The 15,215-nt window shown below is 39.3% G+C and overlaps 1 protein-coding gene across 3 annotated transcripts in view; it reads right to left on the bottom strand.

Moving 5' to 3' along the window:
• Positions 1 to 15,215, bottom strand: part of LOC146626920 (protein kinase C epsilon type-like) — a 56,572-nt gene that overhangs the window by 22,281 nt on the left and 19,076 nt on the right. For all 3 annotated transcript variants that reach the window (XM_085361504.1, XM_085361503.1, XM_085361502.1), the window contains exon 2: positions 2,731 to 2,794. In XM_085361504.1, the coding sequence (XP_085217630.1) occupies positions 2,731 to 2,794 (64 nt within the window). The remainder of the gene's footprint in view (positions 1 to 2,730; positions 2,795 to 15,215) is intronic.

The following is a 15,215-nucleotide window of genomic DNA, read 5'->3' as shown; positions in this document are numbered from 1 at the left end:
GTCCTAATATTTTGCTAAAATAACATAAAATGTCATGATAAAACCCAATTTCAGCCCAAAGATTGTTAAGTAATGGTATAGACTATTAAATGCCAGAGTCAGTCAGTGAGATTCTGGGCTACCCGAGAGCTATCTAAATATCTACATGCTGCATTTTGAATTATTAATAAAACTGTGTCTCTTTTCATTTGATTAACATTTTACATTCTAAAATTATGTTTACATTTGATGATGTTAATGACTAGATGAGTTAGAAAACACTCAGAAAACTGAGCACAATGTAATGGGAGAGAATAATCTTTGTGATGTTGCATGTATATACAACAGCTATTAAAAACATGAATCAGTCCTTTGGTAATCAAACTGTATTTTATGCTTCAAGGATAGAAAAGAAGAACAACGCTATACTAACTTGCTTGCATCATATGATAGCATGTTAGGTGTAATGATACAAGGCAGTGCCATAAAAACAGAAGAAACTGCTCAAATCCAAGTCTGAGGTTTCAGTATTGCTTAATCTGAAACTCCCGTGACCAAGTTTGGTTTGTAGGGTTGTCAACCAGCCATCATCATATCTCTGAACCTCTGAGTTACCTCACGGCCGGCCCTCTGTCCCTTCTATAAGCAGTCTAAGACCATGGCGTGTCGTTTTCTCATTCAGCATTTGAGTCGCTCGGTACTTTAAGTGCTGATGTAGCAAAGATAAGATTACAGGTGCAATTCCAGCTTGTAAGTACAATTTCAGCCCAGTTATGTACCATTTCTTTTGGACATCTAATCAACGGAAAATCGCTCAGTGTGCTGACGTGCTTATTTACACGGTCGCCAGTCACAGAGCAACATTATCATTTATTTTGAGTTGTGTGTCTTCGCACCTGGCAGATGTGAGTGCAACATTCACTCAAAACCCCTAAGGGAAATATCTTTCTGTTTACCTGCTAAAATATCCACGATGTTTACCAGCTACTCACACGGGTAGAGGGTTTTTAGAGCTTTTTACGCACACACACACAAAAAAAAGAAACACCCGCCCGCTGCAGCTGAAAACAATGCTGTTAAAACAGCAAGCTGAGTGCTAGAAAGCTAAACAATGAGCTGATGATGAAATAAAATTGATGACTGATTTATTATTAATATGTTGCATTAATCTTTTATGATTCAGTACTTACTGATAGACCTTTTCACATATAAAATGCATTATGTGGGCGGAATTCGGGACGGCTGAACATTACACGTGTCACATTATTGCAAATTATCGGCTGCTTTCCATGCAGAAAAATATAATGAGCCCAGCCAATAACACAATTAACATTAAGGATAGATGCTTTTTATGCACACCAAAACTAAACTGGCAAGAAGCTTCAGTAATCAATAGATTCATGCAGACCTTATTCAGATGTTCCTGTTAGGGTCGTCACAGCGCATCGCCTGTTTCCATCTCTTCCTGTGCTCTGCACATTCGTCTGTCACACCATCTATCTGCATGTCCTCTCGCTCCATCCACAAACCTCATCTTTGGCCATTTTTCCTTCTGCCTGGTAGCTCCATGTTCTACACTCTTCTCCCATTTTAACAAGTATCTCTCCACCGCACAACCCAGTTCAATCTCACCTCTCTTACTTTGTCCCTGAAGTATCTGACTCCCTCTGAATCCTGTCGACTAACATCGCTACCACCTTGTAAACACTCTTTTCTTCACCTCCACACCAGTTAGCATGCTCGTGTCAAAAATTGGTCAACCGTCGGTATGCATGCAGTTCTCTCAACTCTAAGGAACATTTTAGTGGCAGCGAGCTACGGTTTTTAATCATACACCGAACCGCTTTACTGTTTTGGATCACTAGTATCACTCCCTTTGTTTCCACTGAGAAAACAAAGCTGTTTTTCACACACAGCTAAAAGCCTCTCTATGCTACCTGCTCGGGATCTAAGACCCAACATTTAGCAATACTTATAAACACCTGAACATATCAGTCATATCAGAGAGAAAAAAACAGAGCTAAATGCAGAATAAAAGAAAATATTCGATGCTATTTTAATGCTAAGGGTAAGGAAAATACTTACTGGCATGTTTGCCCTATTACACAATCATTCAGCCATGTGAGGTCTAAGTCATCGCAGGTAGTCCTACCCTTATCTTTTGGAGAAGGGCAAAACAGACAGTGAACACTGAATAGTTCTTGAGCATCAGTTACAATTAATATTTCCTGGGTTCCCTGACTGACACTCTTAAACAAAAATATCCTGATTGCCTAAGGTTAGCGTAAAGGTGTTTACATACCAGACATTTCATGTATAATATTTACCAATTTTTCAGATGTGAATGAGAAGATCTGACCATTCAGATGACTGCATTTGGAAGCACTGTCATCAAAGTGCTTGCTCATAAGGGGGTCATTTGATTGCTGGGGTTTGCTCTGTATCATTGTGTTGTTGTCTTTACCTTATAATATAAAGCACCTTGAGGCAACTGTTGTTGTGATTTAGTGCTATATAAATAAAAGTGAGTGCCGCTGTTTTACAATGCACTCGGTGTGTAAGGGCTTTTAGGGTTGGCACTAATGATAAGCACTATACTATACAAAACTACATTTGTATTAAAAGACGGTTATAAATTCTTCCTTTTCATGTTTGTTACTGCCAGCTTTGCACATGTGTGCGTGCATGCGTGCATATTTTTGTGCATTTCTCTCTCCCTCTTTGTATAATGGTGCTTCGTGGTGATCTTACCTTCAGTGGAGGATCCGGACAGATCAATGACCACGTACACCTTCCCTTCCGGCTCCAAGTCAATCTGTGTAGAGGAAGAAAGAAAGAAACGGAGAGTAAATCAGCAAGAAATAACACGACTGAACAGTGAGTGCGGCACGGGGGCAGTCCTCCAGCACAAACAAACACACCAGTGCACATGCAAGAGGTCATTATCTTGACTAGATTACACTCCGCCCCGACACTCCATATTATTATGGTTACACTCTTTTAGCCCCCATGTACTCCTGGTATTAAATGCAATTATGCATAAAGATTATATGTAAGCAATTATCTGCATTTTCAGATATATTGTAAACAACATATAATAAATGCAAAGGCACCACTATCTTTATTCGTCCTTCAGCTAGGTAAGTAGGTAAGTAGAGCAGCAAATTTCACACAGAAGGTGATACAGCTGTACTGGCTCAACCTTTTTTGCCTTTGGCGAGGTGAGTTTGTCTCCATCACTTTGCAGCGTTTGTGTAGAACAAAAATAAATAAATAAATAAATAAATTCAAGGACGGCATCCAGACAGCATTCACTTTTTCACTTTATAACGTGGCTGCTTTAACAACCACATTCAAGCAGGATGTAAAAGTACAGAACGCATGTTAATAGCTGGTGTAAAATGAAATAGAGCTTAGCATAATACAAAGCTTCAGCATTTCTGCTGAGGTCTTTGGGAGTGATTAGAGAATCCTTCCATCCTTCCATTTTATTCCATTTATCCAATTCAGGGGTTTTTGACATTAATCTGAAGTCAAACATGACATAAGTTTGACTTAGGTAGTGCATTTCTTATGATGCTTGTGATACTATGCATGTACTCGCTAACTCAACCAGAAAACTAAACATTCCCATCGTTGCTGAATTGTACTAAAACTAATTAATCATCTTTTACACACCTTCTTACAATTATAATTCTTTTGAGTAATTTTGAGTAACAACCAAAAAAAAGTAAAATCAAAGGTTTATTTATTCAAATAATTAATCATTAAGGAGAATGCACTTGGTAAAAATTAAATGTATACCAATCAAATCAATTTAATTTGACCCTAATCTGTTAAATTTAATGTTTTACCATGTGCTCATATAACAAAAATGCATGGTACTTTGGGCATAAATCTTTTTTTATCGTATTGTGTTGCACAGACATGAGTCGTTTATTTGATTTATTTATTTGATACACCCTGTTTGTGATCATGTACAATGTTTGACATCTGGTAAGCTTGCGTGAACCTTTCACGCTATTCCCAGTCGTGGTGCGCCCATTCATACCCAGGTGCGGCTGGATGGTAGATGAATTGGGCACACTTAGGCGCTTTACACATCAAGTATGAAAGGAATTCAGCCATCGATGAAGATGTAACCTCAACACCGCTCGTCTGTCATTCCCCTTTCCAAACACCTGTCTCATGAGAAATGTGTGTATGCGAGCAGATTTCAGCACTCACATCTGCTTCCCGAGCATGACAGATGAGGTTTGAAGACAGGCGAGACAGAAAACAGGAGCTGCAGCGGCATGAAAGGATTCTCCATTGGAAAGTTTTCTGTGTATACAAGTGTCACATGCATGTGTTCTCTAGTACAAAAATATTAATAAGAGCGTCGGCCAGTGAGAAGATGGGAGTAAAGTATTCGGTCTGGGTAAATCTAATTGAGAGGTTTGGTTGTTTTTAAGTGATTGAAACTGGATATCTTTGGTCTTTGGTCATGACTGTGTCTTCAGGAAGTGTAACGGATATGTTTTGCTATTCTCTGAGACTATCTAAAAGACAGGACAGCCATTTCCTGCCTTCTCTTCATGCCCCTCACCACGTTCCCCAGTGTGATCGGTATTCTCACACCGTCATCATTATCATCACCTTTACCACCACCTTCACTTCAACACAGTCTACAGTATCACAGCTTGATTACTGCTGACATTTGATTGTGTTTTCTTGTCAATTTTAACTCAACTGCACTGATAAACTGCACACAATCAAGATACGTACCTGCAAAATGTACTCAAGTCACATTTTTCACTGCTGTGTTTTTATAAAAGAGACTGAGATTGAGTTTTTGGACCTTTTGGAGCATTACTTAACAAATTACTGTGTCATACAGACAATCGAAGAACTTTCTGCATTAGTTTTCATGACTGAAATTCTAGTATGTTAGTACTAATTAGTAGATATGAGTGTTTCTGTGTTGCCTATGTGCTATGTGTGTATGCAGCTTGCTATCGTTACCTTTCAAGCTCGAGGCTTAAAAACACGAGGTCCTATATCTGGACGAGTGGTTGACTGGGTCCTCAGTCAACTTTGCTGATCTAAAAAATACCTCAGAAAAACCAAACTCAAAACTTTAGGAAAATAAAGGCATCAAAATAGAAAAAAAATGGGTTAAAGGCAACTCACTAGTAACGCAAATAAAGGAACAGACATTGTATGGAATACAGTCAGATTTCGTATAAACTTCAGCTTATCAATGGTTAAAAAATGAGCAGGTTGTCATCTGTGTTTGCAGCATACTGTTTGCAATGACTTGCTGTAACAGTTAGGCTAAACCAAATAGCAAGTGTCCCTTCCTGCTAAATAACACTGCTCATCCAGTGTGTGCAGCACAAGATCATTTACATACGGCGATTATTAAGCTCTAATATTAACTTCCTGCATTTTAACGTAAGGGAAATTGCTGTTATTATAGAGAGCAGCAATCAAAATGTTTATGGCTGCATAATGCAATTTAAATAAATATAGTAGAGAATTTCTTGATAGTAAAACGCTCAGCCCAGTAAAACCTTCCTCAGCACAGAGTCCAATGAGCACCTTGGCAAAACATTCTCTTGTGTGAGTTTATGGCGAACAAATTTGCAGCACTGGCATCTTGGACAAGTCACATCGCATCCAAGTCTCATCCAAACCTTTTATTTTTAGATCACCAGCAAGCCCAATTCTGAAGGTATCTACACATTATAAATGTGGTAAGATATTAGTGTCTATTCTTATACTCAAAGATATTTAGAGTTGCCAAAACAGCGACTAGTTGATAGAGGACGTCTGGAATGAAGGCAGTATGAGATGTATGTACAGTACAGTTATAATCCATTCATCCTCTATATAAAATGAATAAATTAAAGTCAGTGTAATTAAATGAATTAATCAAAACCGCAGCTGATTAAATCACCACATCAATCATTATTTTTATTAAAAACAAAAAAAATTACATGTTATAATGAGTTAAGCCAGCCATCAAAAAGGGAGGCAGTTTCAAACTTTTAAATATTAATGGGTAAGGGCGATCTGCATACGCACAGAGACTTATTCAACACCAGCCGCCCACAACACACATGCAGTCACAGAGATGGGAGAAAGTGCAACAGAGCGAGCTGGAGAGGCAGACGACCCAGGAAGAGAGAGTGAGGAAGAGAGAGTGAGGAAGAGAGGTTTAAATCCTTAGTTAAGCTCTGGGACAGCAGCAGATCCTCTTATGCAACAGTCAGACTTGCACACAGGAGGCAGCAGCGCACATGCACACACACGCACACACGGACTCCATGCATTGCTGAACATGAGACACAAAGAACACAAACAAATAGGGGGTCCATACCTCCACACATCACACATCCTATCCCACAGCAATCAGGCACAGTGCGTGGAGAATAGGGCTGAACGATTATGGAAAATAATCTAATTGCGATTTTTTGCCCCAATATTGCGATTGCGATGCGATATGCGATTATTTTTTAAGGTATTTGTCTTCTGTATTATTAAACAAAGACAAGCAATACATCATATAGTATGGCCAATACTATATTACATTAATTTTAAACTGTTCTTTCCTGGAAGACAGACCTCTGTTATGATGACATGAGGTGATGCATGAATTGATGACTGACATTTTTATTTAACTTCTTCAATCACAACAGTATATTTGAACATACACAATAGTTTATTTTTAGCTTACAAACATCTGAGCATAAAGTGCTGACAAGGAACCCTGGTGTAAACATTAAAATGAAAGTCAGTACAATGTGCAGATTGCAGAAATATACATAAAAAAAATCAGTGGCTTTACCACACTCAGTTTTTCGACATCTGTGAACTACTAGACAGTCATTCAATTAAAAAATAATATTAAATAAATAAAACTAATAAATAAAAAATACACACATCTTACTGATCTCTGCAGTCAGTAACATTACACATAAAGTGCAAACATAATAGCAATTGTATAAACACACACACACACGCCTTTAAAATTTAAAGGCGTGAAATTGGACGGTCTAGCCTTCTGAATCAGAAGGCTAGTTCTGATTAGCGTCACCGCTGTCTCGGTGGAGTTTAATAAACTCGGCCGTCTGCTTCTTGCTATCTAAAATATAACCAGACACTGGTGTAAATTCTCGACTGTCTCATACTTCTGTTTAATAAGTTTTCTGTTTGACGTTTAGTCAGCTGTGTGAAAACCAAGGAGGAACCCACCCGGGGGATTAATAAAGTTTTATTTTATCTAATCTAATAACTTTAATCTCAGCCAAACCGATTTACTCACGAACAAACAAAACACTGAAAAAAGCCCAACAATAACATTTTTAGGTTGTCTAAGTGACTTATATATTACGTTTAACCCGAGCAGCGAAACTCCGCGGTGATCTGAAAATGATGTGCCGGGAGTTGTGCCGTTCTCGGCCGCATCAGTAACCCTCGAGCTCCCGGCTAGCTGTCGAGCTGGTGGGTAGCAGACGCCTCTGAAAACGTCGAAGCACTTTTGCAAATATGGGATATCTTGATAAACCGAGCAGATATTTGATGTTTACACAACTACTTTCTCGCCTGAAAATATGTTAAAAGTTTATTTTGTGACCCAGAAAGATTAGTATGAGTAATTTTAAAACTTAGTAGCGGCCGCCATTGCTGGAAACTGGAGTTTGGCTGGGCCGCGCTATGAATTCTGGGATATGGTAGTAATTTGGACAGCCTTCGGCGCGTCGCTGTGACGTAATCGGTCTACAAATGCGGCCTCAGGAGGATGCAGCCCATGAATTGTATAATATAATCGCAGTATAATCGCAGCCTTTGCGGTTAGAAAATTGCACTTGATCATGTTGCGATATTATCGCAAATGCGATATATCGTTCAGCCCTAGTGGAGAAACACACACAGAGCTACATGGACAGAAACTAACAGTCCTGCTGCCTCCAGTTGGACTAATATGACATAAACAAACAAACATGACACATTTTTTTAACCTACATATTTCCTGTCCCCTTAAAAATATCACAAAAATGCTGCTTGCTTAGATTTTTATGGTTCACAGAGTTAAAAGATACCCATGCAAATAAATTCATTAATGTGTTACATTTTCTTTTGATTCACTCTCAAGCTCATATTTTCTTCATCTGTATGACTTTCATCAAAGACCTGTCAGCTTTTCTGTCATTTTATGGTACTACTGATGTCAAGTAAAGATGGAACAATACATAAAAAGGCCAGCTTGCGTGCATTTTAGTTGTTCTTACAGCAAGAAATGTGAAAAATGCCACACATTTGGTGTCATATCAGGGGATCTGCTGCATTTCTTTGACATATATTTTATTTTTAATTGAAAATCCCAATGTAAAGGAAACTGTCCCAAGCTAAAAACGCTAAAAGACTCGAAAGATGTACTACATATGAGAGTGCAAGTATTATCCTTTTGTTTTGTGTGTCTAACACATAGCAACTGCGGGGGATTTGTGACCTATAAACGCCATTGGATTCTTCATGTCTACCCTTGAAAATGATGTGCTAATCCCCAAACGTAACCTCTTGCATAACAGCGCATCTCAGCAGGGATTTCAGCCAAAAGATGGACGCAGAGTGATTTGGAACAGAGTGGAGCAAATGGACAGCACCATCACTGATTTAGCGCTCGGATGGCACGCCATCCTGCAAAACGGCACTCTTTCCACATCGTCAGTTACTGGCCACTTGAGCCATGCTGTGCCTTCGAGCTCGTTTTTCATATCCAAAATCAATTAAAATACAAAAAATACATCTGCTGCACAGATATGAGTTTTGGAGGATGAATTAGACCATATATGCACTCACATGTATCTTTAAAAATGAAAAAAGAAGAGTTTATTGCAGTTATAAAGCAATAAATAAAAGCCATGACAGATACAGTATTCTATGCACAATGGTTAATTAGGCATCCAGAATTATACCAGCTTTGTTATATACGACCATTTTTACCATAAATCCAAACCTCAGAGTTTGGCCAAATCACCACATTACTTGTAGATTGTAGAGTCATCTAAACGCTTCCCACAGATCGTCATGACATTGATTGTTACGGTAAAGTTAAACATCCATGTAATCTGAAGGAATTAGAAATATTTATAGGTCAATGGAGTTAAACATAATAGTGGATTCTTACATGAAGCATGGCCAAAGTTTCAAACAAAGAAGTTTCAGGCTGCAGGGTGCTCTAAACACTCTGATTAAAACGGGTTTTTTCTACTCCTGGATCTGCATGACCTAAATGAATATCTCTAATATGGTCGTTTAAGGTCAGGATAACACTTCATCGCAACCCTTGCAAGCCTGGGGACAGCCACACAGAGCAAAGTAGGCTGACAATTAAGCTGAACCAAGGCTGAGTGAAGCTGCTCCCTCATTCACAATGGGTCACCACAGCAGGTAGCACCGCATGTTTGATTTGGCAGTTTTACACCAGATGACCTCCCCCAAAGGTATTCGTGTCTCCTCCTTCCTCACTTCATAGTTGAATGTGTAAATCAGTACATTATGGGGCCACTGAACCAAGGCCCATTATAAGATTTTTAAAAATGCATTATTTTGGTCCTCGAGTCATGCAAAGCTACCATCAAAGGGTCCACCAATTAATAAATAGCTCGCTGTTTGTAGTAGATGAATGTGACTTGTAGTCTAAAAAGCACTTTGGGCATTACCCTTAGAACGATCACCTAACATTCAATTTCTAAAGCAGGTTTTTCCCACAGCGACCACTGTAGCAAGGAATATGCACTTGAATTGTGAGAATGATTTTCCACACTGTACCTTTAACAACACAATATTTCCTGGTTCAAAATACTGTACAGTGATAAGTCCAATCCCCAACCCCCCTTCGCTGTCGTTTTTACACTTTGCAAAACCATCGAGACGGCCAGACTGGAGCTTATGATGGGCCAGTTCTGGCTTAAGCAGGGTTTATGCTTTCCATGTTCGTATGCCTGCTTTTTTTGGGACCACACGGACTTGTCTGCATAGAATTTACATTACCAATGTACCAACCACACATGCACCCAGGCAGCGAATTTCAAACGGACTTGAAAGAAGTATAACAGGAATGACTACTCGGCTGTCGGGTTTCTAGCTGTCCACATCCGTGATGAGTATAATTGAGGCTTTATGAGGCTTCTGGCTTTTAACACATCTGTTACTGACCTTTTTTACACTCATATTAAAAACAGTCTCAGTCAAATCAGGTGACTTAGTAGGGATCCACCGATTCCCATCCTCAAAAAGTGGATCAGGTGAAAACAGGACAATTCAATTCAGTTTATCTCGTTCTGCTGGGGAGTGAGCGTAGGTAACATGGAGAAAGCTAAAAGTATGAGTTGCAACAGTCTGGATGCATTTCATGCTTTCTCTGCCAACAGTTTCTTTGTTTGCAAAACTTTTTGAGGTAATCACAAACCACAAGTGAGTCAACACAACTCAACATCGTTCTTGAACGTAGCCAATATTTTGGTATCACGTGACCGCCCAAAAAAGTTGCATTCCCATATCCCAGTAAGACAAACCAGTGATTCAGTATCTGCATATGAACAATACACACACCACAAACTGCCTAATAATACTCATCATGGACGCTGTGAATGCTGGCTTTGCTTCAAACTGAAGGAGAATAGATCAGTACGGCTTTTGCTGCTTTTACTGCTTTAGCAAGCAAACACACCTGTCTCAATAAAACATGAGAGTTAACCACTTCTTGTTTTCTATGATTATAACCTCACCTCTATTTGAATTGTCATGGTAAATGGACTGGTTCTTATATAGTGCTTTTCTACTCTTCTGAGCACTCAAAGCGCTTTACACAACTTGTGCATTCACCCATTCACACAAGCACATTGTTCTAGGTGCTGTCTAAGTAACATTCACACACATTCATACTCCAATGGATGCATCGGAGAGCAATTTGGGATGCAGACTAGGGGAAGCCAGGAATCAAACCACCAACCTTCCAATCAGTAGATGACCTGCTCTACTGCCTGAGCTACAGCCACCCCAAATGTGTCATGCCGAAACGCCCAGCAGTCCATTCATGACTAAACAAACGTAACACGAGTCTGCTATTCTGAACCATGAAAGATCCCTCGAGCTATTCACGAAGCCACAAGAGCATTGTACTGCATCAATAGGCTTATCAGTGAGTTTAATCATGCAGTATCTCAGAAATAATTTGGTCAGGTTTGGGTTGTTATACCAACCTGAGCTCTGACAACATCAGGAGGAAAAATAATAACTTGCTCTTTTTTGACTTGGTATTACCTCATTAATTTTGTTGCTAGAAAAAAAATTAAATAAATAAAATACAAATTTAAAGCTGCAACATGTTGTAGGCTTACTCACTACCATCAGGTTGAATAATTCAGAATCTACTGAAAACTGAGCCTTTAATGTAAAAGTGAGGCCAGAAAAATGGGAACATTTTGACACCAAGTGTGCCTTTGTGTGCTACAAGCATTCTTTCACACATCCAAATTCTGTAATGTAGTTGTAACAGAATTGTACTAGTATTATTGAGGTTTCTCACATGGCATCACACACTCTTTGCTTGAGAGTTGTCTGCCGCTGTTATCTAGGATGTGACGCCACCATGTGCTAGGGAAACAACAGGTTGGCAATGGTAGCTAGCATATTTCCACAGTTGCATTTAGTTTTTTCTTTTATGATCCTGTGCAAATAATTGCTAACTGCTAGCCGAGGCGTAAGACAACTTGAAATAATGTGACTCCAACCGAAAAGCTAAGGCTCTCCTTCTAAGTAAAAAGTTTTGCCAACATGTTTTATAAGGTGCAACTACAGAGAGTAGCTAGCTTGTTTCCAGACAAGTCCTTCTCTTCCATTCAACATGCTAGCAACCAAAACAATCATAAGAAGGCTTTGGCTAACTGACTGGGGAATACACATGTTTTCCCCTAGCAACATGTGATTGCCAGAGGGTCACTGACATGTGTGAACGGGGCTTTACTTATTTGAGCCTACACTGTCAACATAGCTGTCACAAGTCCAAAATGGCAGACAAGCAAAGGTCACATGACTGAAAAACCTCATTAGTTCAGAAAGCTGAGTAACGTTATGTTTGTAAACATCTCATTAACTACAGAGGCTTGCATTACCCTTCTAAAGGCTACCTAGAGGCTAGCATGTTAAAAAAAAAATCCTCTAATAAAGCAAAATCTAATATTTTTTTGCCACTAAAATGTTGTTTTTGCCAGTTATGCTGGTTGTTTTCAGAATATAATGCCCTGCTCTGTTTCTGATGATGTTTTTATATCAACAGTGACTCAAATGACGAGTGTCATGGGTGAAGAATCATCCCAGATTGTGTCTTTCCTTCCTTATTGTCTCTTTTTTTAATCATATTGTCTTCATAATAGATGATAAACAAAGCTGGAAAAGTTGGCTGATTATGTAGCGATGGATCAGATCACATTAAGGCTATAATGAGATAAGAGGTGACAGTATCCTATCCTAGGCAATAGGCCATATGTTTCTTTAATGTAGCTTAATTTCTACTTTTTTACTTGTTAATTACAGGTAATACCAATCATCTGTATCTTTATTTTTATTTTTTTAAGGACATACCTTGATTATTTGAGTTTAATTGACAAGTTAGGCCAAAACTGACATTTGTATTAGGTTATTTATGAATAAGCTTGTCTCTTCACAAACTTTATTATATTATGGCTCAAGTAATTATCACCGGCTATTTTCCTGGTTACATCATTAACTGTTCAGCCGATTAAGCGTCAAAGCGTGGAGAGAACAATCTGTTTATTAATTTTCTCCAACTGATTAATCGACTGACCACTTAAGCACTAATAACTTTACATTACTGTGACAGGAGATTGCATCCACGTCACCAGCCCTGTTAAATGAATTGTAATGTGACTTGGATTTAACCTCCTGCGTGCACAACCACACACCAACACCGAGGTTCCCCGCCTCACCTAATCTTGTTAGTCCAATTAGGACACTGATACAGCCAGAGAGATAGATAGCTTCACAAGCCCTCTCTCTCTCTCTCTCTCTCTCTCACACACACACACACACACACACACACACACACACACACACACACACACACACTCACACATACAGGAAGCAGAGTGTGGTTGAGCTCTCAAGGCGTCTGGGGATTTTAAAATGGACTTCAGAGAGACGTTAGCGTTAAACACACGTACAGTCTTAACTCTCTCGCATCGGTTCCATCTCCTCGCTCTCCAAACACAAAAACACACTGCTACAATAAAAGACACACACCATATGCAGCAGCACCGACAAGCACTCAACCAGGCAGACAGGGCACTCAAAGCTTGCATTATATCAATACTGTGGAGCTAACCCCCTCCCACTCTCCATCCAGCTAGCTCACTATCTCTGTCCAGCCAGACGGCTCTCTGTGTCTCTCTCAGGAGCATTTAGTCTCAGTGACAGCCTCCCACATCCATCTGTCAAATAACAAATTTCGGCTTTGAGAGAGCTCGACCGCATTCACACGATAACATGTGTGTGTCTGTGCGTGTCTGTGTGTTTGGCCCTCTTTCTAACAGCAACTCAACTCACACAGGAGGCCCCCGCTGAGTGAGACAGCATGAGAGTCATGCATCTTTAATGTAACATCACAGACGGCTAATAATGTAAGAAGAGCCGAGCTGTGGCGGCGGCGGAGCGAAGGTAAAGCTGGAGGACGGGAGAGATTCTCATTCTGCGTTCAGACTGCAACAAAACCCGCCCCTTACCACAACCCAACGCTCCAACAATCCCGTAGCGTCAGGCAGGAGGCCAATTAGATTTACAACAGTTGATGTTCCCCATCAAATCATCCAGCCCGTTCAGTCATCTTAAGAGATCACAACCACTCCAGATATGTGCGTGATATCCAGACAGTCTGATGAGCAGTCCCCGTAGATCAGACAGCCGTCACCGTTGGATGAAAACACACTTCATAAAAATTCAAGCCGCACGAGGTGGCTGCACGATTGGGGAGAAATATCCAATTAAATATAAGACATCGCTCTTTTTGAAGGTCCTCCTCTTTTAAACCAGCTCCTGAAAAGGCAGCTTTCATGTAAACACTACATTTGTTCTTTAAACCTTTGTTTAGACTCTCACATATGATAAACGAGGTGTCATCAATTGAGGTGTAAGATTTTTTGATAACACCTTCATGCTCTTAAGCAATAGTTATGATAGGAAAATTGGCAAACTAACAGCTTCACAACATGTCCATAATTTATTTATTTATTTATTTTTTTTTATTTACTTCCTGGCACAGCTAAACGAGAACCTTGATGCCAATTTATATATTTGTCTGATAAAGGAGGATAAGGAGCTGGCGAAATTTTGCTCCATACAAACCAAAATAAAATCCACCGAGGGGAATTTCTAGCACTCAGTAATTCAAATGTTATAGTTAGAATATTAAATTTAAAAACTGAGTAAAAAAATAATAACTTGCTGCCGTACAAGAGTCGTCTGTGTGTGAGTACTCAAAAGTATAAAACTGCCAGACTTTTTTTTTTTAAATTGATTACACAACCGTGTGAGTAGTTTCATTTGTGACCTTACTCTCCCCTGTTAATCAGATAATTCCCAAAAAGTGGAAATACTGGGCCTCTGGGGAACGACACACACATATAATCACTGTGTTACCTTACTTAACTTAAGTCTATACTTTTTCCTGTTATTTTTCAGGACATTTTTTATTAAATACCAATGAGTTCATAAACTCTGTGCTAACTACTTTTATTATAATAACTGAAAAAAAAAGCCTGCTTATTATTGATAAGATTAGAATTCTTAAATGGAGAAAAATAGCAATATAACTTTTGGTTATTTGTGTAACTACAGTTCTCAGAGGTCCACCCATGGCGAGACATTGAAACGCAACTCCGCCTAGTGTCTCCAGAGTGTAGTGGTTTATAAATTCACCTTACATGTAAAAGATGTAAGAAGGCTCCCAGTTTGGGACCAGAAGGAAACACAAATGAATGTGCTGCTTGTGTAAGGAAGGGGTTTACTACCAAAGCAATAGTTTCAGAGACATTTAACAACCAAAACTGTGGTTAAAGTCATACATAACATAGAAAAACTGGCTAAAACAGGCAGAGAAATACAGGTGCACTCCTGGTTTCACACAGAAAGAGGAGACAAGGAGTGTGCATTTCACCTTCCCATTTCTTCCC

Source organism: Diplotaxodon limnothrissa, linkage group LG8, assembly GCF_057381915.1.
Source record: "Diplotaxodon limnothrissa isolate DT_005_m linkage group LG8, D_limnothrissa_male_GT1.1, whole genome shotgun sequence".
In the NCBI taxonomy this organism is placed as follows: Eukaryota; Metazoa; Chordata; class Actinopteri; order Cichliformes; family Cichlidae; genus Diplotaxodon; species Diplotaxodon limnothrissa.
Note: the sequence above shows the minus strand (reverse complement) of the source record. Positions and strands in the feature narration are given on the sequence as shown.